The following is a 24,937-nucleotide window of genomic DNA, read 5'->3' as shown; positions in this document are numbered from 1 at the left end:
TTGCCAGAATTTGATAACTAATTGGACAGGAGAAGGAGAAAAGTGAGCCCAATATAACACCCAAGATTCTATCTGAAGCACCAATTCCAGATAAAGAAAAAGGTTTTAGGTTTATGGAGCAGACGGTCACGTTGACCTGGAAATTTACCCAGGGGAAATACGTAATAAATAATTGAAATACACGGTTCAATAGTTCATTAGAGGGTCTGGGTTGATATTGTGTATTTAGGAGTCACCAGAATATAGTGGTAGTTGAGGACAAGGCTAAATGGGCTCATCTAGTCAGTGTAGAATTAGAAACTACTGGAGTAGAAGATGGAATGCAGGAAATGCCAAACTTATGATGTGAATTGAAAAACAAATCCACAAAAGAAACAAAATGTGTAAATTGAGAGAAACATATCTATCTGAAGGGAAATGCCAAATGCCAAGTTAAGAGTACCAGCCAGAAATGGTACTTTGTCAGTGGCCTCAAAGGCATGCAAAACATGTTAAGGGTTAAAAGTATATATAAACCTTATATGTTGATATAAGCAATAGTAATTTCAGTGGACAAGGTTGCTAGAAAAATCATTTTTAAATCATTTTTAAAAGGCTTCATAACAGTATTATCAAAACTTGACTTTACCCATAGGCTAGTTTTATTTCTTTCCCATCACTTTTCTGGGGGAAGAAATTTGATTTATTCAGTTTATTTAATGAAAGAAAAAATCCTTTGTCACATATGCAATGGCTGTCACTGACACAAAAGGTATTTTGGCTTGCTTCGAAGGCAGAAAACAAGGCAAAGGACTGTCCTAGTTTTCTGATACTGTTGACTGCAAGTAGTCTGGCTAACTGAGATGAAAAAGCAAGATATTTCAAAAATGTAATGTTTAAAAATGTTAAAGCATTGACTCTCATAGATTTTTTTTTTCACAAAATAAACAGAACAGTCGGGAGAAATTTTAAATTATTTCCCTCAAACCTCTCAGTCATGTAAATTCTGCTGTAACATACTGATATAAAGGATAAATTATATTTATTATTGAATTGGATTGGAAATAAGTTCAATTATTGAATTGAATTGGAAATAAGTACTTATTAATTTAATTTCCAAAGCCTACCCTGACTTTCAGGATCCTTCTTGATCAACCCATAACTTATATGCCTCTAAGTTTCCTTCAATTACTCTCTCCATCATTAATTTATTATCAGTGACTTCTTAATACTTGGGTGATGAAAGCCCCAGGATGCCAATACTCACTATAATAGTGTTTGAGAAACATTGTATGCACACACACACACACACACACACACACTATATATTCTTTATCCATTCATCTATCAATGGACACTTGGACTGCTTCCATAATTTAGCTATTGTAAATAATGCTGCAATAAACAAAAGTGTATATATCCTTTTGAAATTGTATTTTGTATTCTTTGGGTAAACATCCAGAAGTGTTATTACTGGATCATATGATAGTTATATTTTTAACTTTTTGAGGAAACTCAACTTGATTTTCCGAAGTGATAGCACCAATGTACATTCCCACCAATAATGTGTGAGGGTTCCTTTTTCTCCATATCTTTGCCAACACTTGGTATTTATTGTCTTTTTGATTCTAGCTATTCTCACACATGTGAAGTGATATCTCTGTGGTTTTGGTTTGTATTTCCCTGGTGATGACTGATGTTGAGAATCTTTTCTTGGGTCTGTTAGCATCCAAATATGTTCTTTGAAAAATGTCTGTTCACGTCTTCTGCCCATTTTTAAATTGGGCTTTTGGTTTTCTTGTTTGTTTTTGGTGTTGAGTTGCATAAGTTCTTTATATATTTTGGATACTAATACTTTATCAGATATGTCATTTGGAAATAGCTTCTGCCATTCAGTAGGTTGCCTTTTAATTTTGTTGGTTGTTTCCTCTGTTGTGCAGAAGCTTTTTATTTTCATGTACTCCCAATAGTTTATTTGTGCTTTTGTTTCCCATGCCTCAGGACACATATCAAGAAAGATGTTGTTATGGTTGATGTCAGAGAAATTACTAAGCTCTCTTCTAAGATTTTTATGGTTTCAGGTCTCACATTTAGGTCCTAATCCATTTTGAGTTTACTTTTGTGTATGATGTTAGAAAGTGGTCCAATTTCATTCTTTTGCATGTTGCTGTCCAGTTTTCTAACACTATTTGTTGAAGAGACTGTCTTTTTCCAATTACATATTCTTTCCTCCTTTGTTGAAGGTTAATTGACCATATAGTTGTGGGTTTACTTTTGCAGTTTCTATTCTGTTCCTTTGATTTATATGTATGATTCCATGGCAATACCATACTGCTTAGATTGTTTAGATTGTTCCAACTTTGTATTATTTCTTGAAGCATGGGACTGTGAAACCTTCAGCTTTGTTCTTCTTTCTCAAGATTGCTTTGGCTCTTTGGGTTTGTCTGTGGTTCCATACAAATTTTAGGACTGTTTGTTCTAGTTCTTTAGGAAATGCTGTTGGTATTTTAATAAGGATGGCATTAAATCTGTAGGTTGCTTTGAAGGATTTGGATGTTTTAACAATATTAATTTACCCAATCCATGAGCATGGAATATCTTTTCATTTGTTTATGTCACCTTCAATTTCCTTCACTGATATATTTTTTTAAATTTTCAGAGTACAGGTATTTCACCTTTCTTGGTTATGTTTCTTCACAGATATTTTATTCTTTTTGGCACCATTGTAAATGGGGATGTTTTCTTAATTTCTCTTTCTGCTAATTTATTACTGATGTATAGAAATGCAACAAATTTCTCTATATCAAGGGTTTTAATTAGCAATAATCACGCCTTGGATAAACCTCATTGGCTACGAGACTGCCACTGTGCAAAGCTTCTCTATATCAAGATAATGCTGGTCTTGTAGAATGAATTTGGAAATTTTTCTTTCCTTTAAATTTTGGCACAATTTGAAAACAAAAATGTATTAATGCTTTTTAAAATGGTAGGTAGAATTTGCCTGTGAAGTCAATTTGTCCTGAACTTTTGTTTGTTGAGAGTTTTTCTGATTACTGATTCAATTTCCTTACTAGTAATTGGTCTGTTCAAATTTCCTAGTTCTTTCTTATTCAGTTTTGTAGTTATATGTTTCTTGGAGTTTATTCATTTCTTCTAGGTTGTTCAATATGCTGATAAGTAAGTTTTCATAATAATTTTTTTACAGTCCTTTCATTTCTGTGGTGTTGTATTTGTCCTCTTTCACTTCTGATTTTATTTATTTTAGTCCTCTTTTTTCTTGGTAAATATGGCTCAAGATTATCAGCTTTGCTTATTTTCAAAAGAACAAACTCCTGCTATCATTGATCTTTTGTATTATTTTTTAGTCTCTATTTCATTTATTTCTGCCATAATGTTTATTATTTTCTTCCTTTTAATAGCTTTTAGCTTTGTTCTTTTGTTATATCTTTTAGTTGCAAGATATGAGATTTTTCTTGTTTCTTTAGGCAGGTCTGTATTGCTATAAACTTCCCTCTTAGAAATGTTTTGGCTGTGTCCAAAAAAGTTTGCACAGTTGTTATCAATTTCTTTTACCCTGTGTTTAGAGAGATATATTGAGAGAGAGCACAAGCAGGGGGAAATGGCAGGCAGAGGGAGTGGGAGAAGCAGGCTCCCCAATGAGTAAGGGAGCATGATGCTGGACCCTGGGATCATGACCTGAGCTGAAGGCAGACATTCAGTTGACTGAGCCACCAAGACACTCCTTCTCCATGGTTTTTTTTTTGTTTGTTTGTTTGTTTGGTTTTTTTTTTTCCCCTCTTGGATTTCTTGGTTGATCCATTCATTTTTTTAGTATCATGTTGTTTAGCCTCCATGTATTTGTGTTCTTTCCAGATAACTTCTAGTAGTTGATTTCTAGTTTCATACTATTCTGGTGGGAAGATGCATGATATTATATTTCATTCTTCTTAAATACTGAGAATTGTATTGAGGCCTAATGTGATTTATCACAGAAAATGTCAAATGTGTGCTTGAAAGAATGAGTATTCTGCTGTTTTGGGATGAAATATTATGTATATATTTGTTAGGTCCATCTGGACTAATGAGTTACTCAAAGCCATTGCTTCTTGATCATCTGTCTGGATGACTGATCCATTGATGTAAATAGTGTGTTAATGTCATTATTATTGTATTGCTGTCAATCTCGCCCTTTATGTCAATTAAAATTTATTTACTACTTTAGTTTTTTGGTTGTTTCCATTTTCATGGTAAATGTTCTTTAATCCTTTAACTTTCAGTCTGCATGTATCTTTATGTCTGAAGTACCTCTTGTAGACAGTATACAGGTGAGTCTTTTTTTATCCATTCTGTCTTTTGATTAAAGTATTTAGTCCATTTGCATTTAAAGAAATTATTGATAGGTTGTTTTTGTTCTCTGTTCCTTTCTTCTCCTCTTACCCCCTTCTTTACGCTTTAATGACTTTCTTTAATATTATGCTTGAGCTCCTGTCTCTTTTTTTGTATGTGTGTCTATTACAGGTTTTCAATTTATGGTTACCATTGGTTTCACATATAACATCTTACGTGTATTGCAGTGTCTGTTAACGTGATGGTGACTTAAGTTTGAACACATTCATGTCCTACATTTTTACTCCCTTCCTCATTTTCCTCATACCCTGTCATATTTTACATCCTTTTATTCTGTGAATCTCCAGACTAATTCCTGTAGAGATAATTGATTCCATTGCTATTGTGCTTTAATCTCCAAACTGGTCAATTTACTATCATTTCTTCAAATAAGCCTTCTTTCCTCTTCTTTCTGTTTTCTTCTTCTGGATTCCCCATAATAGGAATATCACTACAATTAATGATGTCACTGAGTTCCCGTAACCAATTTTTATTTTTATTTTTTTTTAATTTTTAATTTTTTATTAGTCATTTTCCTCTTTGTAGTTCAGCTTGTTTACCATTAATCTATCTTCCAGATGCTGATTTGTTCTTCTGCATTGCCTAATATGCTATTAACTCTCTCTAGTGTATTTTTTTGTTGTTGTTTCATTTATTAAATTCTTCATCTCTGACTGATTCTTTTTATATGTTCTCTCTTTATTGTAGGTCTTACTGAGATCCTCCACTCTTATTTCAGGTCTACTGAAAACCTTTATGATATTACTGAATTCTTTATTAGGCACAATACTTATTTCCATTTCATTTAGTTATTTTGTTGTTAATTTGTCTTCTTTCATTTGGGATATATTCCTCTGCCTCATTTTGTCTAACTCTGTTTATAGGTATTAAGATGGTCAGCTATATCTCTTAGTATTAAAAGTAGTGGTCTTGTGATGAAGAGGTCTTGTAGTATCTGTTTGTCAGTGTCCCCTGTTCACCAGAACAATGTAGTCCAGGGACATCTCTTGAATATGGGCTGTGTAAACACTACTGTTGTGGCTGAGCCACTAGCTGATTGGGCTTTCAGTCTAGCAAGCTGCATTGACCGCCTTTACATTCTGTGGATTCATAGTACAGGGTTTGGTGCCTGTGCTTTTATGGAGTATGTCTGAGATAACCATGGGCTTGTTGGTGGGCAATGTCAGCAGTCAGGCTAGCTGTCTTCACTCTGTGTGGTGCAGTTATGTGCACACCAATTGTCAGAGTACTCTCTATATGTGGTCCCCTGAGTTTTCTTTTCTTGGTGGCTGGAGCTGTCAGTCAAACCACCTATTTCCATCCAGTGTGTTTGTCACAGTGGAAGGCTACATGGCTAGCTAAAATGTTCAGCTGCTGGAACTGCCCATGTGCTGGTGTATGGGGTTATTTCCCACTGTCTGCAGGTGAGGAAACACTTTGGAGTGGCATCAGTCCCTACTGGAGATGCTTGCACAGTGTGTCAGGGCAGGAGCTCCTTTTGACAAATGCTTGCTGAAGTGGGCAAGACGGATGGGGTGAGTCTGCAGTGGAACATGATTTAGGGCACATGGTGCTAACAAGATAGATGGTGTTCCTGCTGATAGCCACAGTGCCAAGTAAATTAGGCTAGAGGGAGGGAGGAGAGATGGTATCTGCCAGCTATTTTGTTCCTGAAGAAATCTCCTGTAGAAATGCCCCCCAGCCATGCTCTAAGATTAGTAAATTACTCTTCACATATACCCCAGGCACTATTCAAACTGCTATTAAAGGCTGTGTTGGGTTGGTTGGGTTATTTATTGTGCTAGCTCTTCAAGGAGAGAAGTTCAGTTTCCTATGGCCTTTTGACCCTCTCAGAGCTAAGCCCACTAATTCTTAATGTACCCAGAGTTAGGCACAGCTGATTTTCAAAGCTTGCCAAATTAAGGCAGACTAGATGTTACTCATCTTCTCAGTTCATGTCCCTCATGCTGAGGTGCCTGGTGGGTCTGATCTTATAGTTTCTCCATGCTTGTGATGTCTCTCCCTTTTGTGGTTAGTCTTGCTGTGGCTTTGGCTCCCAACCATATCTCTGCCCCTCTTCTCCTTTCAGTGTGGCCTCCTCTCCGTGATTAACTAAGGAAGCTATGTTCTTCCAGCCTTCACATCATTTTCAGAGTGAGTTACACAGACATAGTTGTTACTTTGGTGTGCCCCTAGGATGAGGTGAGCTTAAGATACTCCTCCTCCATTCTCCTAATCTTTGTCTTGTTCATTTTTTTTTTTTAAAGATTTTATTTATTTGACAGAGAGAGATCACAAGTAGGCAGAGAGGCAGGCAGAGAGAGAGAGAGAGGAGGAAGCAGGCTCCCCGCTAAGCAGAGAGTCCGATGTGGGACTCGATCCCAGGACCCTGAGATCATGACCTGAGCCGAAGGCAGTGGCTTAACCCACTGAGCCACCCAGGCGCCCTGTCTTGTTCATTTTTAAAAAATTTTGCAAATACTGTGTCACTTCAAGCTCCAAATAAGAAAATATTACTCACTGAACTTATAGCTAAAAGTCAATGTAAAATCATTCACATAATAGATACAATATGTCAGACGCAGTGTATCTTAAGACAATATTTTAAATGTGCTGGCTAAAGCTAAAATGTGAGGCTAAAGCATCCTGCAAGTCTCCATTATATTGGAGCAACAATATCTCTAAAATATCATGAGAGAGATGTCAGATAAGCTGCAATTACCATAGTGGGTCCAAGATAATAGAAGAGCATAAACAAAGAAAGAAAGAGGAGGCCCTGATCAGGCAACAAGCATCCTTTCAGAGACCTGCAGATACATGCCTTGGAGCCCTCAGGAATACCATCACCTTTGTTATGATTATTATTTTGTATCTGATCTTAATCTGACTTCCAAAATACACTTTCTTATTATATTGACCCATCAACATGCTTTACTAGCAGCATCTTTTTTTTTTTTTTACTACAAGTAAGTAAACTGACATCCTGATTTATTAATAAGCCTCATATAATGAAAGTTTATCTTTTACAGACCAAGTAACATGTGAATGAATGGATAAAATAAATTTGTCTCATGTGCAAAGCTGAAGATCAAAAGCTAGGGTATGTTGTACCAAAATGTGTTCACACCATGAGCCTATATTTCTGGCTTTTCAACACTACTGTTTAGGTCATGCACACAGAAGGTATGCAATAGCCACTTACTGAGTGAATCAAGTGAGTAAAAACTGTATTCTGTTTTAAAGTCAACTGAAAGGTTTGACTTTACATGCATGAGTCCTTTCAAAGAGTTCAATATAGTCACTCTGGTTCATTGACCATTTTCATCATTCATGCAGTATTTTTAAAAGATCATGGGTCACACAATTATTTGCTAATCTAAATTACCAAATTGAACTATCAAATAAGCTTCCCTTATTGTTACATTACAGTTAATGGAAATGGTACCTATAATACTGGTGGATCTCATCATTCTTTATTCCTTAAACACAGATAACATTTTTGCAACACTAAAAGAGTTGCTGCTAAATTCAGTATAAAAATTTTCTCTCACTCTTTTTGAGAATGTGAAGATAAAAAATCTTCATAGGTAAATCTTTCAACTTAAAGTGTTCACTTAGCTTTTACTCAAAGTGAATAAATTATCTTTTAAGCTATAATTGGGTATTTTCCAACTTTGCCAACTGATAGTAGAATTTTTGAAACAGTAAAGAAGCTCCAAAATGTTAAAAATATAAGCTATAACAATAAAAATCAAAGAAACCATCTTTTCTAAATAATATAAAAACTGAGAAAAGTTAAACACATAAATACTCCTATTTTTAAACAAAGTTCATCCTTATTGTAATATCTCAATTTAATAAAGATCTATTAAAGGTTATAATACATCAAAAACAATGAAGTACTGCATGGCAATAAACATAACATAATAAATAAATAAGAAACTAAGTAAGTAAGTAAATAAAATAAAGGTGATAACAACTTTATAGTAAGTTTTAAAATCTCAGAAATTTTCTAATAGAAAAAAAATTACCTGCCCAAGGCTTTCAGCAACAATGAAGCTAATAAGAACCTGGGTATTTGGATTTTTCTATGAAATTACCTTATCTCCATTAGAATAGTGAATTTTATTAATTTTTTCTCAACACATATTTTTTAGAAGATTCAACAGGAATCTATTTTTCTTTCTGTTTCAAATAACCTTGATTTTTGAATAACAAGTCATTTGTTGAATTTCAAACCTTTGAGGTAAAATGATAACAGAAATACATTAAGTCAAATTGAGAAAAAAATTCTTTTAAAAAGACTATTGAATTAACCTGGAGACTAAAATGGCATATGTTTAATTCTTGATTAGATACTGGAAAAATCAACTGATTTTTAAAAATGTAAGCATATTTTTGGTGTGAAGAGAATATAATTTTTAAAAATGCTATATTTTTAATTATGGGATTAATGCCTCTATGAAAATGGATACCCATGTATTCTCCTGGCTCTGTAGACTCAGATTTAGCCAAGTAAAAACTTCATCATTGTATGGAGTTGTGCTGAGGAAGCAAAATTAGTTTATAAATAAAGTGACTTAAATCCTTTCATGATTGTACAAGCCAGATTCTTACTCTTTTCCACTTTGTCTGAGTATAGAGAAAATAGTGACTAGAAGGAAGTTTATTTCCCTATGTCCAATTTATTTATATATGCTTATAAATTATACTTCTTAACTAACTTTAAATATCCCACTGTACTCTGAATACTATTTTTGATATGTTATGTGAATAGATACATTCAGTTTTTATTTAACTATTTGAGGTTGGTTAAAGTAGCACTTAAAATGAACTCGACATTTTTAAGTAGATGGAGAATTTCTTTTTCTCTGAACTACTATTACACCTGTGCTTGAACACATAAACTTATGCTGTTCCTTAACTGTTTCATGCATGTAATTTTGGAATCATCAAGACTCAAAGTATCATCTATGACTTCTGTATTTCCATAACACACAGTAGGGTCCTAGATAAGAAACACATTATTAAAGATCCTAGGTAAGTATTTTGAACTGCTGAAATGATTATATAACATGCTGTTTACACAATGCTTAATTTATTGTACAGACTTTAACAATCAACTTGTAAAGAAATAGAAAATTTTCATTCTTTGCTACTATATACAAATTATTATTACCTGGCAATGATTTAGACCACTTGACTACTGAGAGAAGTTGCCGCTCGCCTAGTTGGTTAAGACTTGTCAGCAAAGAACTGGAGGTATCAGGTTTGGTGTTGTCATGTCCTGCATAGATCACCTCTGGTTCAATGCTCATTAGCAGGTTAATCAATGGAGGGATCAACTGTATATCTTGAGTTGGTGAAAAAGAGATTCTTTGGCTTAGGGCTTGGCTTTCATTTGGAATGCCCACAGACTGTGGGAGAGCAACAGCATCTAGTGCTCTCATAACTCTGACTTTATTGAACTTTTTAAACTTTCGACCTATAAAAAAAAAAAAAGAAAGAAAAGATCATGTAAATACATATCAACCAAATCTTTCAGCAGATTGTTATTTTTCTTAAGTCTTAGAATATAGCATTGTAGGTTTTAGCATCAATCTAATAAAATGAAATGGAATAAGTAAAATGTTAGGTCTCAGACTTGGATTAAAGAATTAATTACACCAACATTCCCTGGGTTTGTGTGGTGTGAATATTTACACCAGTATCTAATGGAGGAGCATGGAGCTTTGCAACAATATATATGAGAAGACAAATGGCTTTCAGTAGAGACTAAGCTCAGAGCTGGAAAATATTTTGACAGGACTGCCTCTCAAGAGCTAATGTTATAGACTACATTACTTAAAACAAGGTTTCAGTAAATATTGAATCTTCTTTTGGGTTTTAGCCTTTTAGGAATGTGTTGAGAGCTAGCCCAGAGTAGCATAAGATGATGGGGTATGAGGATCCCAAGCTCACTTTGTCCCATAGACGTACTGTGATAATAGCTACATCTATTCAACTAACTCTGAAAATGACCTGAAGACTGGAAGAATAGACCTTCCACAGTTATTCATGGAGAGGAGGGCATATTGAAAAGTGTAAAGTTCCCAGTTCAGCTGGGAACTGAACCTTTGGTGGGACTGACCACAAAAGGGAGGGACATCATAAGTATGAAAAGAAAGAGGATCAGACCCCACACTACACACTCCCAGAACTGGGCACCTGCACTGGGAAGATGAGTCCATATAACATTGGGCTTTCAGTACTAGTATGGTTTAACTTCAAGAGCTTTAAAGATCAGTGGGTTTAATGCCCATTCTTATGGGAACTAGTATAAACACTCTATTTACCTTGCTAAAATTGTATGCTCAGCAATGACATTCTCCTGTGGACCTACCCCATTTAATCCCACCCACCTCAGCAGATATCCCTCCAAAGTATCTCTGGCCCTGGGAAGGGGTTGGGGGTTGAGCAGGAAAGCCAGCTACAGAAACAGGCTGAGGAGTGTACTTTCAGCTCGGGATTACCTTAAACTGTGATCCGAGGCACAGTCCAATGACTGCCTTTCAAGCAGGGACCCCATAAGTGGCAGATACAGAAAGATCCCCTACTTCCTCCTTCAGGAAGAGCTGCATGGGAATACTCTGCAGGAATTTGTGGGGCTCTGAGACTCCAAATGGGGCCATGTGCCAGAGATAGAAATGCTCAGTCACAGGCTGGGTAAGCTCAGAGTGCACTGGAGACCAGGGAGATGGGAGGGATTGACTGCTTTTCTCAGATGGCAAACTTAGGAGTGGAGCCCCAAGCTCTAGGCTTCTTTGGGTCAGAGATTTGAAGGTTGACAAAAAAAGCATTCAGGGAACAAAAGGAAAAGGGAAAACATTCAGGGAACAAAAGCTACCAAGAGTGAAGCCAAGCAAAGTAAAGCCAAGTAAAATAAATCAGACAGAGAAAGACAAATACAATATGATTTCATTTATATGGGAGGCTTTTTTTTTCTAAAAAATACTTTATTTATTTATTTGAGAGGGGGAGAGAGAAAGAGAGAGCACAGAATACAGGAGCAGAGGGAGGGGCAGATCCTGCTGAGCAAGGAACCCAGTGGGGGATGCAGGGCTCGATCTCAGGACCTGGATATCATGATCTGAGCTGAAGGCAGATGCTTAACTGACTGAGCCACCCAGGCACCCTTCACTTATATAGGAATCTAAAAAGAGATTCCTTTTTTTGTTTGTTTTATTTTTTCTAAGTTCCACGATTCATTTTTTATGCACCACACCCAGTGCTGATACTTGCCCTCCTCAGTATCCACCACCAGACTTACCTAACCCCCCATCCCAGTCCCCTCCAAAACCCTGTTTGTTTCTCAGAGTCCACAGTCTCTCATGCTTCATCTCCCCTCTGATTTCCCACAATTCATTTTTTCTTTCCTTCTCCTAATGTCCTCTTGTTATTCCTTATGCTCCACAAGTAAGTGAAACAATATGATAACTGACTCTCTGCTTGACTTATTTCACTCAGCATAAGCTCTTCCAGTCCTATCCATGTTGATTTAAAAGTTGGGTATTCATCCTTTCTGATGGAAGTGTACTATGCCACTGTATATATGGACCATATCTTCTTTACCCATTTGTCTGTAAAAGGGCAACTTGGCTTTTTCCACAGTTTGTTGATTGTGGTCACTGCTTCTATGAACATTGGGGTATATATTGCCCTTCTTTTCACTACATCTGTATCTTTGGGGTAAATACCCAGTAGTGCAATTGCAGGGTCATAGGGTAGTTTTATTTTTAATTTCTTAAGGCAACTCCACACTGTTTTCCAAAGTGGCTGCACCAACTTGCTTTCCCACCAACAGTGTAAGAGGATTCCCCTTTCTCCACATCCTCTCCAACACATGTTGTTTCCTGTCTTGTTAAGTTTGGCCCTTCTAACTGATGTAAGGTGATATCTCAATATGGTTTTGATTTGAATGTCTCTGATGGCTAATGATGATGAACATTTTTTCATGTGTCTCTTAGCCATCTCTATGTCTTCTTTGGAGAAGTGTCTGTTCATGTCTTCTGCCCATTTTTGACATGATTATCTGTCTTTTGAGTGTTGAGTTCAAGGAATTCTTTATAGATCTTAGTCAGCCCTTTGTAGTATCATTTGCAAATATCTTCTCCCATTCTGTGGGTTGCCTCTTCATTTTGTTGACTATTTCTTGTGCTGTGCAGAAGCTTTTGGTCTCGATAAAGTCCCAAAAGTTCATTTTCACTTTTGTTTCCTTTGCCTTTGGATACATGTCTTGAAAGCAGTTGCTGTGGCTGATGTCAAAGAAGTTACTGCCTATGTTTTCCTCTAGGATTTTTTTAAAATTAATTAATTTTTTTCAGCGTAACGGTATTCATTGTTTTTGCACCACATGCAGTGCTCCATGCAATCCGTGCCCTCTATAATACCCACCACCTGGTTCCCCCAACCTCCCACCCCCCTTCAAACCCCTCAGATTGTTTTTCAGAGTCCATATTCTCTCATGGTTCACCTCCCCTTCCAAATTCCCCCAACTCCCTTCTCCTCTCTAACTCCCTATGTCCTCCATGCTATTTGTTATGCTCCACAAATAAGTGAAACCATATGATAATTGACTCTCTCTGCTTGACTTATTTCACTCAGCATGATCTCTTCCAGTCCCATCCATGTTGCTACAAAAGTTGGATATTCATCCTTTCTAATGGAGGCATAATACTCCATAGTGTATATGGACCACATCTTCCTTATCCATCCGTCTGTTGAAGGGCATCTTGGTTCTTTCCACAGTTTGGTGACTGTGGTCATTGCTGCTATAAACATTGGGGCAGATGGCCCTTCTTTTCACTACATCTGTATCTTAGGGGTAAATACCCAGTAGTGACCTCTAGGATTTTGATAGATTCCTGCCTCAGGTTGAGGCAGTATCTTCGTGTATGGTGTAAGAGTTTATCTTTGTTTATGGTGTAAGAGAGTGGTCAAGTTTCATTCTTCTGTACATAACTGTCTAATTTTCCAAGCACCATTTATTGAAGAGACTGTCTTTTTTCCACTGGATATTTTTTCCTGCTTTATCAAAGATTATTTGAACACAGAGTTGTGGGTCTATATCTGGGCTCTCTATTCTGTTCCACTGGTCTATGTGTTTGTTTTTCTGCCAGTACCATGCTGTCTTGGTGATCATAGCTTTGTAGTAAAGCTTGAAATCAGGCAATGTGATGTCCCCAGTTTTGTTTTTCTTTTTCAACATTTCCTTAGCAATTTGGGGTCTCTTCTGGTTCCATACAAATTTTAGGATTCAAAACAGGCTCTTAAATATAGAGAACTGGTCATTGCCAGAGAGAGGTTGGGTGAGGGGAGGTGTGAAATAGATAAAGGTCATTAAGAGGTAAAAACTTCTAGTTATAAAATAAAAAAGTCACGGAGATGAAAAGTAGAGCATAGTGATTGTTGTCAATAATATTAGAATAATGTATGGTGACTGATGGTAACTACACTTATTGTTATGAGCATTGATTAATGTATATAATTGTGGAATCAATATGTTGCATGCCTGAAATCAATATAATTTATGTTAATTATACTTCAATTAAATATTAAGATATAACTAAATTTAGGAAATAAAAAAACACTATATCAGATCTAATAATTACCATTTCAAAAATAGAAAGTAATATTCTATCATAACAGAGGTGGAAGTTATAAAATAAGAAGAAACTTAAGAAAAACATAGGACCTGTATTAAAACTATAAAATTCTGGGGGCAACTGGCTGACTCAGTTGGTTAAGCATCTTCTTTTTTGCTCAGGTCATGATCCCAGGGTCCTGGGATGGAGCCCCATGTTGGCCTCCCTGTTCACTGGGGAACCTGCTTCTTCCCCATTCATACTCTCTCTCTTTCTCTAAAATATAAATAAAACCTTTAAAAAAGAAGCAAAATTTTTAAAAAGTAAAGTATAAAATTCTGTCATAGGACACAAAATAAATATGTGAATTAATGAAGAGACATATTTCTGGATTGAGAACCTTAAACTATCACTCTTGCTCAAATTAATACATAAATATTATGCTGTTTCAATCAGAATCCAATATTTTGGAACTGGGATTGATGGTTTTACTGTTCATTGAGAAGAATAAATGATTGTTAGAGTAGCCAAGAAAATTTTGTTGGAAGAGCAATTGTATGATTTCAATACATGCCAATCTGTTTATTACAATTTATACTACTACTATTACAATCCAACATGGTGGAATTATATAAATATTTGTATGAATGGACATAGGGACAAATAAGATAGGATACAGAACCCAGGAACATATGCCAAATATGTCTAGTATCTTAATGTATGTTAAAGTGGTAGGTGAGAATAATTTTAATTGGGACATATGAAGGTTACAGGGAAAGCGGAGAACATAAGTCCTCAGCATCCATTTTCATAGTAGAATGGTAAAGGACACCCAAACGAGGACCATATGGTCACACTACTTCTCCCCCCACCACAATTTGGCCTTCTAAGTTTAAATAGAGGCAACCCAGACAAGAGGTAGAATAGAGAAAAGTAATGGAAAACTGGGAATTATTTTTGGAGTTACTGTTCATATTCACCTGAGCAGAGACAAATGTAAACTAATCCCTAACACCTTCTATCCTGCATCTCTGTTTTATTTTTTCTTAGCATTTATCATGTTCTGGCAGGCTACAATATTTTATCCTATTTTTTTTTAATTGTTTCTGTCCTCAACTAAAACATAAACTCTTTGATGATATCACAGTATCTTGTACATAGTAACAATAAAAATTTTTTTGAATAAATCAATAATTGCACAGCAATAAAAACATCTTTGCCACAAAAGTGTCTATAATAATTAGGTCTCCTGACATATAACTTCTGTTCTCTGAAGAATGAGAAGAAAGCTAAAGGGAATTTCCCTCCAGCAAAAGAGACAATCTAGGGTGGAGGGTATAGGAATTTCATAAAATGTTTGGGGTTTGCATATGCTTGCAAACTCTAGCTGTTGATATTATTCTACCATAGCTACATTTATGACTCCAAGTACTGTTTCCCTGTCTTCCGTACCAAACAAAATAGCTAAGACTTTGAGTCTTCTAGCTGAAATTATAAGGGGATAATCAAAGTAAAAAGAAAGCCAAAGGGAAATGATTAACAATTACTAAGTCAAATAGCAAGCCAGGATAGAATTATATAGACTTAAATGTATAGTAAGTAGCAGACATATCATAGAGAATTTAAGCAAAACTAATTTTAGAAATGATAAAAGGAGAATGTAAAAATTAAAAATCAGGTGAATACAAGTTGGAGGAAGAATTATGATAGGAAATAGACCTAGGCAAAACTTTCCCTATATTTCAAAAATAAAGTGACATCTAAACTTCAAGAATTCAAAGGAGAGAAATATAACATCAAACTAAAGATGCAAGAAATTACAAAACACAGTAATCTGAAATGGGAGCTGAAAAAGAAAAAAAAATTAAATAAAGCCATTATAGATGAAAAAGCCTTATTAGAAGAATTAAAAAGGAGAACTGCCAGTGTTAAAAATAGTAACCAGAGACATGATGTTGAGATTTTTAAGAAAAATCACAAAATGAGGTATAAGAACTAAAAATTAAAGTCAGTAGAGAAAGGGTGGTTGGTGTGGAAGACTGAAACCAGAGAGCTAAGATACTGATTATTATTGAGGACCATGAAAAAGGGAAAGAAAACATAAAACAAAAAATTTCTGAAGGTAATAAAGAATACTTTGCTAATACATAAGAAGACTGGAAGTTTCAAATACAAAAATGTATATTCTGTTTCAGAAAAAAAATAAGGATTAAGAAAGAGCTAAGTATTGATGAAATTACTGAAATTCAATGATTAAGAAACACAGGCAAAAGACCCAGGTCATCAACAAAGGAAAGTCATTAGAATCTCATTTTGTCTTCATTTACATTAGATGCCTAAAAAAACCAAAGGCAATGTATACAGAGTTGAGAGCTGAGGGGCCCATACCACAAACTGGTGAATATCTTTTGTAAGTTCACCATACTCCTGTAGTCATGGAGTCTATCCCAAACAGTTACCAAAGTACTTCCAAAAATCAAAATAAGTAGGACATTCTTCTACAAAGGTTTAAAAAAAAATCAACTGAAATATTTTCAGTCATTTACCAAATTTTCCTGCCATGTAAAATATATACATTTCCCTTCAGATTATGTTTCCAGGGGAAATATATGGTTTGGGAACATAAACATATATAATAATAATATTCAGTAACCATTACATTAAGTACCTCTACTATTTATGAATCTGTAAATTAATGTCAATTCCAAGATACCTGCTTTGATTTTTCAATTGTTCCTACAAAAAAATAATTAAAATACTTTTAGAAGATATAAGAATATAATTTGCATTAAAGTTAAATATTTTGCCAATGATAATATCTGCATAAATGACTCTAAGACATAAAAGGTATTTGAAGCCACAATTTGCTAAACTTTTTTATAAGCCAGGCACCTGTGTGCCTGGATATCTAAAGGATATTCTTTAGAGCTATCATTTCATTTGCCCTCATAACTTTCATTATATGGTCTTAATGGAAAAGAAAATAAAGATGTGTAAAAGTTTCAGTGTGTTCCTGAGGTCCTACAGCTATTAGTGGGGAAATTTATGTATTAATTTTTAGGTTTAAATTCAAGTTAGTTAACATATAGTATGTTATTATTTTCAGAGGTAGAATTTAGTGATTCATCAGTTGTACATAACACCCAGTGCTCATTACATAAAGTGCTCTGCTTGATCCCCATCACCCAGTTACCCCATCCTTCCACCTACCTCCCCTCCAGCAACCCTAAAGTCATTCCCTTTAGTTGAGTTTCTTATGGTTTGCTTTTCTCTTTTTGTCTTATTTTATTTTTTCTTCCCTTCCCCTATGTTCATCTGTTTTGTTTCTTAAATTCTACATATGAGTGAAATCATACGGTATTTGTCTTTCTCTGACTTATTTTGCATAGCATAATAATCTCTAGTTCCAGTCACATTGTTGCAAATGGCAAGATTTCATTCTTTTTGATGGCTGAGTAATATTCCTTCATAGACATACACACCTCTTTATTCATTCATCTGTTGATGAACAACATTTGGGCTTTTACCATGCTTTGGAAAATGTGGACATAAACATTGGGGTTCATGTGCCCCTTTGAATCACTACCTTTATATCTTTTGAATAAATAACTAGTAGTGTAATTGCTGGGCTTAGTGGCAAAATTTAAATCAAACCCTATTTGTTCTGACTCTACATTCTTACTCTTATTACAATGCTATACCATCTCCTACAGAAGTGTTTTAAAATTTTCTTTCTAAACACTGATAATATTTAAAACTTTAAAGCAGGTTTAATATATTGGATTGAAATTAGCATAAAATTGTATGTAAATTTCTCTTATTGACAATGTAGAAAATTGGGTAGCTTATTAGTCTCCAGAACACCTAATATGATGAATGAAGTATAACTATGCGGAGATAAACTTCTTTTAATGCATAGATACTTTTAAATGCATAGATAAACTTCTCAAAAAGTCAGCAAAGTATCAAGGCATCCAATATGAAGACTATCTCTATCCACTGGCAAAGGGACATGAGAAGAAAGCACATTTGTTTCATCTCCTAGCTCAGTATGGGAAAAAAAAAAAAAAAAAAACCTTTCCTCTGAATTCTTAAACAAACAAACAAACAAACAAAAACCTCTCCTTTGAATTCTTAATCAAAGGCCTCCTTCACCCAGATTGGCAGCTTGAAATTATTCTATCTGCATGGTATGGGAATCCTGGAGGCAAAAAAATAAATATGAAAAGTGTTCCTTCATTGATTAAATCCTTCAAGTGCTTGGAAGAATAAATAAAAATTCTCTGGAGAGAAACTCCCTTAATTAAGGACACATAGGATTTAAAAAAAAATATTAAGCTGTGCCAAACACGAGTTTATAATCCAAAATTACAAAAGGCACAATGAATGAGAAGTAGCAGAGATAATAAACAGGGCACTGGCATTGGCTCACAACAGCCCATGAATACTTACTAAGTATTCAGGAATATTAACAGTTGGTTTTTAAAACATTAGTAGCCTGAAATTTGCTATAAAGGAGCATTTATACTACAATCATGGGGAAATTCTATAAAGAATAGTGGCATTTTTTTAAACCATTGTGGTACAGTGGCATAATTAGATCTGGAGTTATGGGACTTTGGAATTACTGACTACGAATATTTGCAACAACTGTGTTTAAAATTATTGAAGTTATATGAAAAAAAGAATGGAAACACAAAAAAGGGAAACACTAGTAAAAATAAGACAGATTTATAAAAAAAACCAAGTATAATGTCTAAAAAAAGAGTACTAAAATGAAAAGATAGTAAACTTGAAGACATAACTGACTAAATGACACAGAATATAGCATAGGTATATAACAATATGGAAAATATTAAATAAGATAAAGTATGTAGAAGACAGAATGGATGAAAAAACAGAATGGGCTAACTAATATATGTCTAGTAAGTATTCCAGAGTTAGAAAAAGGCAATGTGGAAGGAGGTAATATTTGAAGAATACTGGGAAGAATACTCCTGGTGTTTATGAAAGACATAAATTACCAGATTTAGAAATCATGATTTACAAGTAGAACAAATGAAACTAGTTTATAATTGAGTGAACTTGGAGAACTAAGTATAAAAATGTTTTATATAAATATAGAGAAAATATTGCCTCAAAGAAGCTGTTAAATCAATTGGAGAATTTGTAGAAAAAATGATACATGCCCGAGGATAATAGATGAACATCTTTAAGATGTAGAGGAAAAAAAGTCAACATAAAATTTTTAAATTACCAAAATCATCATCCAAAAATGAAGATTAAATAATGATATTTTAAATGGAAGCAAATAAGTTTATCATTAACAATTTCCCACAGAAAGAACTTATAAACATTTTATTTCACAAAAATAAAATAAAATTCAGTTTATTAATTGAATGAAAGACTGAGTTGGGGGGAAAACAATAGATAAACGTATAGGTAGATCTTTCGGAGTGAATAAAGTAATAATGATCACTAATTCTGGATCATGTTCTGAAATGAATGTTGTTTACTTTGCCTCTCTGTTATTTGCTTTTATTTGGGGCAAAAAAATATTATATTGAGTGGATGACACCGGGTGTTCATGTGATAATGCTGGGCTTTACTGCATGGAGGCAAGGTATTATACTGGATATTAAAATATAAGTTTTATGACAGCCAGAAAGCTTTTGGGGAATTGGATGAGAAAATAGGTGGTCAATATCAGCAGACAGGGAATGGTGCAAATCAAATCCTTTGATATTATGAGGACCATAATAAGCTTTGCTGTAGTTTTTGTGGATTTATAGGCAATTATCCTAATAGTAGCTATAAGAAATCATGTCTAGATATACGTTTTTACTTTGGGTTAGCAAAAAGATGATGTTGCTGGAATCAGTACACTGAGACTATCTCTAACAGCCCCTTTTAGCACTGACTTATCTCGCTTTTCCTTTTTCAGGTTCCACCTTTACTTCACAGATGGAAACAATATATCTGTGTTTTTTGCTGAAAAACAAATACAAATGCTAGATAATAGGAAATATGAAATTAAATTAGGCATTTGAATTTAAATTAAGTAATTAGGGAAAAAAGCTCTACTAGAATTGTTTTAAATCATCCAACTAAAGTCAGACTACAAATGGGGAAGAACCTTTGTATTCCTCAATCCTGACTTTTTACTGAATGTGGAAATAGGAGACAGTATCAGATACTACTGAATAGTTCTAGCTGGCATCCATAAAAGCAGTCCCCCAAAACAAAAAACAAACAAACAAACACCACAAAAAAACAACCCCAGGCAAACAAACAAAACCAAAGAAATGAGAATGAATGCTCTAAGGAATATCCTTATCTACCATGTGTGAAATGGCATTTAGGGTGAACAATTGGGGAGTAAACAGAAGACATTAATTGGCTAGAGGTTTCAACTCAGTGAACTGAGGAAAGAGTGTGAGGTTCTGTCTTGGGATGGTGGTTGTTGATTCAAAGACCAGGGTTTGAGTAGAAAAGGAAATGCTCATAAGAGGAAGACCATGAGAAGTCTAAAGGCATAGGTGGCAGCTGTCACCCAAAGCAATTCCTGCACCAAAGAGAGAGCAGATGGTTTCAGTTTTTATAGTAATCAAAGGCATAGACTAAGTTTCTGTACCTCCACAAAAGGTACTGCTCAGGAATTTTGGTATTCTTCAGAAAAAAAAAAAAAATTGAGGCTTATTGTCTTCAAGTGTAGGAGAAGAAAAAAGGAACACACCTTTACTACACAACCCATAGTTTGTAGCCCAGAAAATTACTCTCTTTGCCAAGAGACAGGGGTGTAAATCTAAGGGTAGGAGGAGGTAGGGGATAAACTAGCTTTCTAACATAACTTTTTAAAATCTGAAGAAAAGCCTCTCTAACTAACTAACTAAATAAATAACCTTGTAAAAAATTCCAGCCTGAAAAAGTCAGCTAACATTAGCTATGCATTTAATCATTCTTTTACACAGAAAGCTATTTATTTTTTAAGAACTAATTACCTTTATAATAAGTTAGCATTTTTACCACAAATGCAAAATACAGAGCTCTATTCATTTTAGAATTTTTTGTGAATCATTACACAAATCATTTCCAAAGGAAAGAAGTTAGAAGCAGAATTTCTAAATTAGAAGATATATTACCAAGTCAAGCAGAGAAAGACAACTATCATATGATCTCCCTGATATGAGGAAGTGGTGATGCAACATGGGGGCTTAAGTGGGTAGGAAAAGAATAAATGAAACAAGATGGGATTGGGAGGGAGACAAACCATAAGTGACTTTTAATCTCACAAAACAAACTGAGGGTTGCTGGGGGGAGGGGGTTTGGGAGAAGGGGGTGGGATTATGGACATTGGGGAGGGTATGTGCTTTGGTGAGTGCTGTGAAGTGTGTAAACCTGGTGATTCACAGACCTGTACCCCTGGGGATAGAGTATTATGCCTCCATCAGAAAGGATGAATACCCAACTTTTGTAGCAACATGGACGGGACTGGAAGAGATTATGCTGAGTGAAATAAGTCAAGCAGAGAGAGTCAATTATCATATGGTTTCACTTATTTGTGGAGCATAACAAATAGCATGGAGGACATGGGGACTTAGAGTGGAGAAGGGAGTTGGGGGAAATTGGAAGGGAAGGTGAACCATGAGAGACTATGGACTCTGAAAAACAATCTGAGGGTTTTGAAGGGACGGGGGGTGGGAGGTTGGGGTACCAGGTGGTGGGTATTATAGAGGGCACGGATTGCATGGAGCACGGGGTGTGGTGCAAAAATAATGAATACTGTTATGCTGGAAATAAAAAAAAAAAAAAAAAAAAAAAAGAAGATATATTACCATCCTTCAGTGTGTAACTATCTTTCCTACTCAGTGCTGTACGGCAATGAACAAAATGCAAGAGTTCACTGTGACCTGGTGAAGGCAAGGAAGTGATTAATTTAAAAATAAGAATTATATGCAACTAAGAGACCCAATAACTCAAACACAATTCTTATAATCAGAACATGTAGGGGCCAAGAAAAACAAGGCTGTACCCACCTCGAGTCTAGCCCTGACATAAGCCCTGACATCTTGGCAAAGCAAAAGCTGGCACCTTGCACCCCTTCTCCACCTGCTCCCCTCCCCTCAGTAAATATGTGAGACATTCCTCAGCCACCACTGGCTGCCCTAAGAAAAACAAATAGTTAACTTGCAGAGATCACAATCCTGCAAGACAGGAGTCTCCCTTGGTTTACAAATGTCCTAGAGATTTAACGATGGCCCAATTTCCAGAGGCAAATAACTCAGTTCCCAAGCCCTAATGTCGCCCTCCCCACCATAAAACTGAAGGAGTCTGAAGCAGAAGGAAATGAAAATAAAGTTAAATTTCTTCTAAACCCAAATCTCACTAACAAGGACACTTGATAGGAGAAGTGTTAAACTTTATCTCTAAACCTCCAAGATAGTGTCAGCAACCATTCCCAAGCATATGATCCACTGATATACATCTAAAGGGTCTCATGAGAAGATTTTTTATTCCTAGTAATAAATAACCTTTTTCCCAACAATAGCTAGCTCCTCAAGGTCCTGGAGACGTTGCTTCCAAAATTCCTTAGAGACTAACATCATCCCCTTTGTCCTCACCCACCGCCGAGTCCACCCCTACTCTGCCTTTAAAAACTCTGACTGTAATTTGGTTCGGGGTCCAAGTCCCTACTCCGCTGCACTGGGTATACTTGGGCCCAAGCTTAAGCTTGCCAAATAAACCCTCGTGTTATTGCATTGGTGCTTGGCTCTTTGGTGGTCTCTCAGAGGCGAAAACTCGGGCATAACAGAATATAGTTGCTGAAGCTGGTAAGAACAACTTGCAATAACTATGTCATGACATCCCAAAACTTTAACATTTTTGACTTCTACCATATACTTTATTAAATCTTTAAAAATGTTTCAATATTCTCTCTTTGTTTCATCTTTTGTTATTTAAATGTCTATATCAGAAATGAGAAATCTCAAGAAGGAGTGATAAACAAGGAAGGAAAGAAGGAAGGAAGGAAGCAAGGGAGGGAGGTAAAGCTTGCATTTCCATTTCCAGTAGTGAATTATTACTTAAGTGAAACTCTTCTAATTAAGGAAGAATCCAACCAGGAGCAACCTTGATTACCATCCAAAGGATGTTCTCACATTCTCGGTAGACCACAAGTATGTTTCCCCTTACTCCAGAAATTTAATACAGAATTAGTAATTAGAATCTAGTTAAAAAAGGGTACCTTCATGATTTGTAAGAATTGGATTATTGACTCTATAGACTTTTGCTACCAATTCTCTCAGGCAGATCATTGCCAGTTTCATCCAACAAATAAACCTTTGTGAAAATCTGTTTATCAAATAAATAATGCATTTTGTATTTCTAAATATGTGACGTGACCACATATAATACTAGAATTTAATCACTCTTTCATATATGCCTGAAACACAGGAAGGCTTTTTCCTTTTTTTTTTTTTTAAATCTGAGAATTATCCCTCAGAAACAAAGATACTGCATTATATATTAGTCCTATGAGCAATGTAACATTATGAAACTCTAAATTATTTTGAATGACAATATGCTGCCAAAGACAAATTAAACTGAAATAACTTCAAACAGTGGTAGTTTGGAAGGTTTGTAGAGAACACCTGATATTTTTTTAAAAGAGGCAAAGAAATTTGTTGAGGAATTAGTCTGAGTTTAGGGAAGAACATACCAAAAGCTTCAATTATTTCTTACAACAGAAATGAAGAAAATATAAAAAATGATCTGATATTAAAAACTGAGTGATAGGTACATAGGTACTTATTTATTTTAATTAATTTTTCAGGCTTAATATATTTTATAATTAAATAATACAGCAAGTTGTTATGGGGAATCATTAAAAAATTCTTCTGGGACAAATATTAAAATAGTTATATTATGTAGATGACTATATTTGGCTTGGGATATATTTCCAGTTACAGTACTACCCATTGATTCAAAAAGTACTACATATCAAATATTTTAGATAAAATGATGATGAATTCTGGCAAATGATTAGCTGACTTACAGATTGGCTGTACTGAGAACCAAAGATCCTGCTGGCAAAGTTTTGTGAAATTAGTTTGAATAAAATTATTGATGAAATGTTAGACTAGACATACAAGACTTCTAATTCAGTAGACTTAAATTCTTGTGTTTAACTAAATTAATGCAATATATAAGTAAACATTTGACTATTTTATCTATATCTCCAGAAGTTTATGTATTAATTTTGACCAGAACACATTTGCATCTTTTAAGTGGGAAAAATGGGGGACTTTCCCTACAGCTTAGTTAGTCTGAGACAGTTTCAGTTTATACCTGTTATTCAAGTTTAGTTATTTTTTTAAAAGTTTTTATTTATTTATTTATTTGATAGAAAGAGCGAGAAAGCACAAGCAGGGTGAGGGGCAGAGGCAGAAGAAGGCTCCCTGTTGAGCAGGGAGCCTGATGCAGAACTCAATTCTAGGACCCTGGGATCATGATTTGAAAATAAAGGCAGACACTTAACCGCCTGAGCCACATCATCCTAGTTTAGTTATTGATAGTGCTCCATTTCATCCTCAGAGGTATTCTAGTTTGGATGATGACGTTTATAGTCACTGGCCATAGAAAGTAGTACACTGATTGAAGTAAATTAGGCAAAAGGAGAAAAATCCATAAAATTCTGGGGGAACTGAGGCACATGATATCAATAAGAAACCTTGGAAACACAACAAAATTGAGGATATTATACCTGGACAATGATAACTATCTACTCACATTTCTGCCTATTTCTTACTATACTCTCTGAGGTTAGGGCTATTTACCTCTGAATGGAGTTCTGTCCTATAACAGAAGCAATTCTTCCCTTAAGCTGAAGAAATATAAAGAAAATGAAGTCAATTATAACAGCTTTGCACTAACATGGTCTTGTTGCCCAC

The 24,937-nt window shown here is 35.1% G+C and overlaps 1 protein-coding gene and 1 pseudogene across 1 annotated transcript in view; both read right to left on the bottom strand.

Annotated features, from left to right (window-relative positions):
* The window catches only part of PGR (progesterone receptor), a 97,365-nt gene that overhangs the window by 22,208 nt on the left and 50,220 nt on the right, over nt 1-24,937 (bottom strand). Inside the window, exon 4 of the mRNA XM_032359605.1 lies at nt 9,545-9,850. Coding sequence (XP_032215496.1) covers nt 9,545-9,850 — 306 coding nt within the window. The remainder of the gene's footprint in view (nt 1-9,544; nt 9,851-24,937) is intronic.
* On the bottom strand, nt 2,728-2,856 carry LOC116600393 (annotated as a pseudogene).

The sequence above is a fragment of the Mustela erminea genome, chromosome 9 (assembly GCF_009829155.1).
Source record: "Mustela erminea isolate mMusErm1 chromosome 9, mMusErm1.Pri, whole genome shotgun sequence".
NCBI classification, from domain to species: Eukaryota; Metazoa; Chordata; class Mammalia; order Carnivora; family Mustelidae; genus Mustela; species Mustela erminea.
This window is presented reverse-complemented; position numbering and strand designations above follow the sequence as displayed.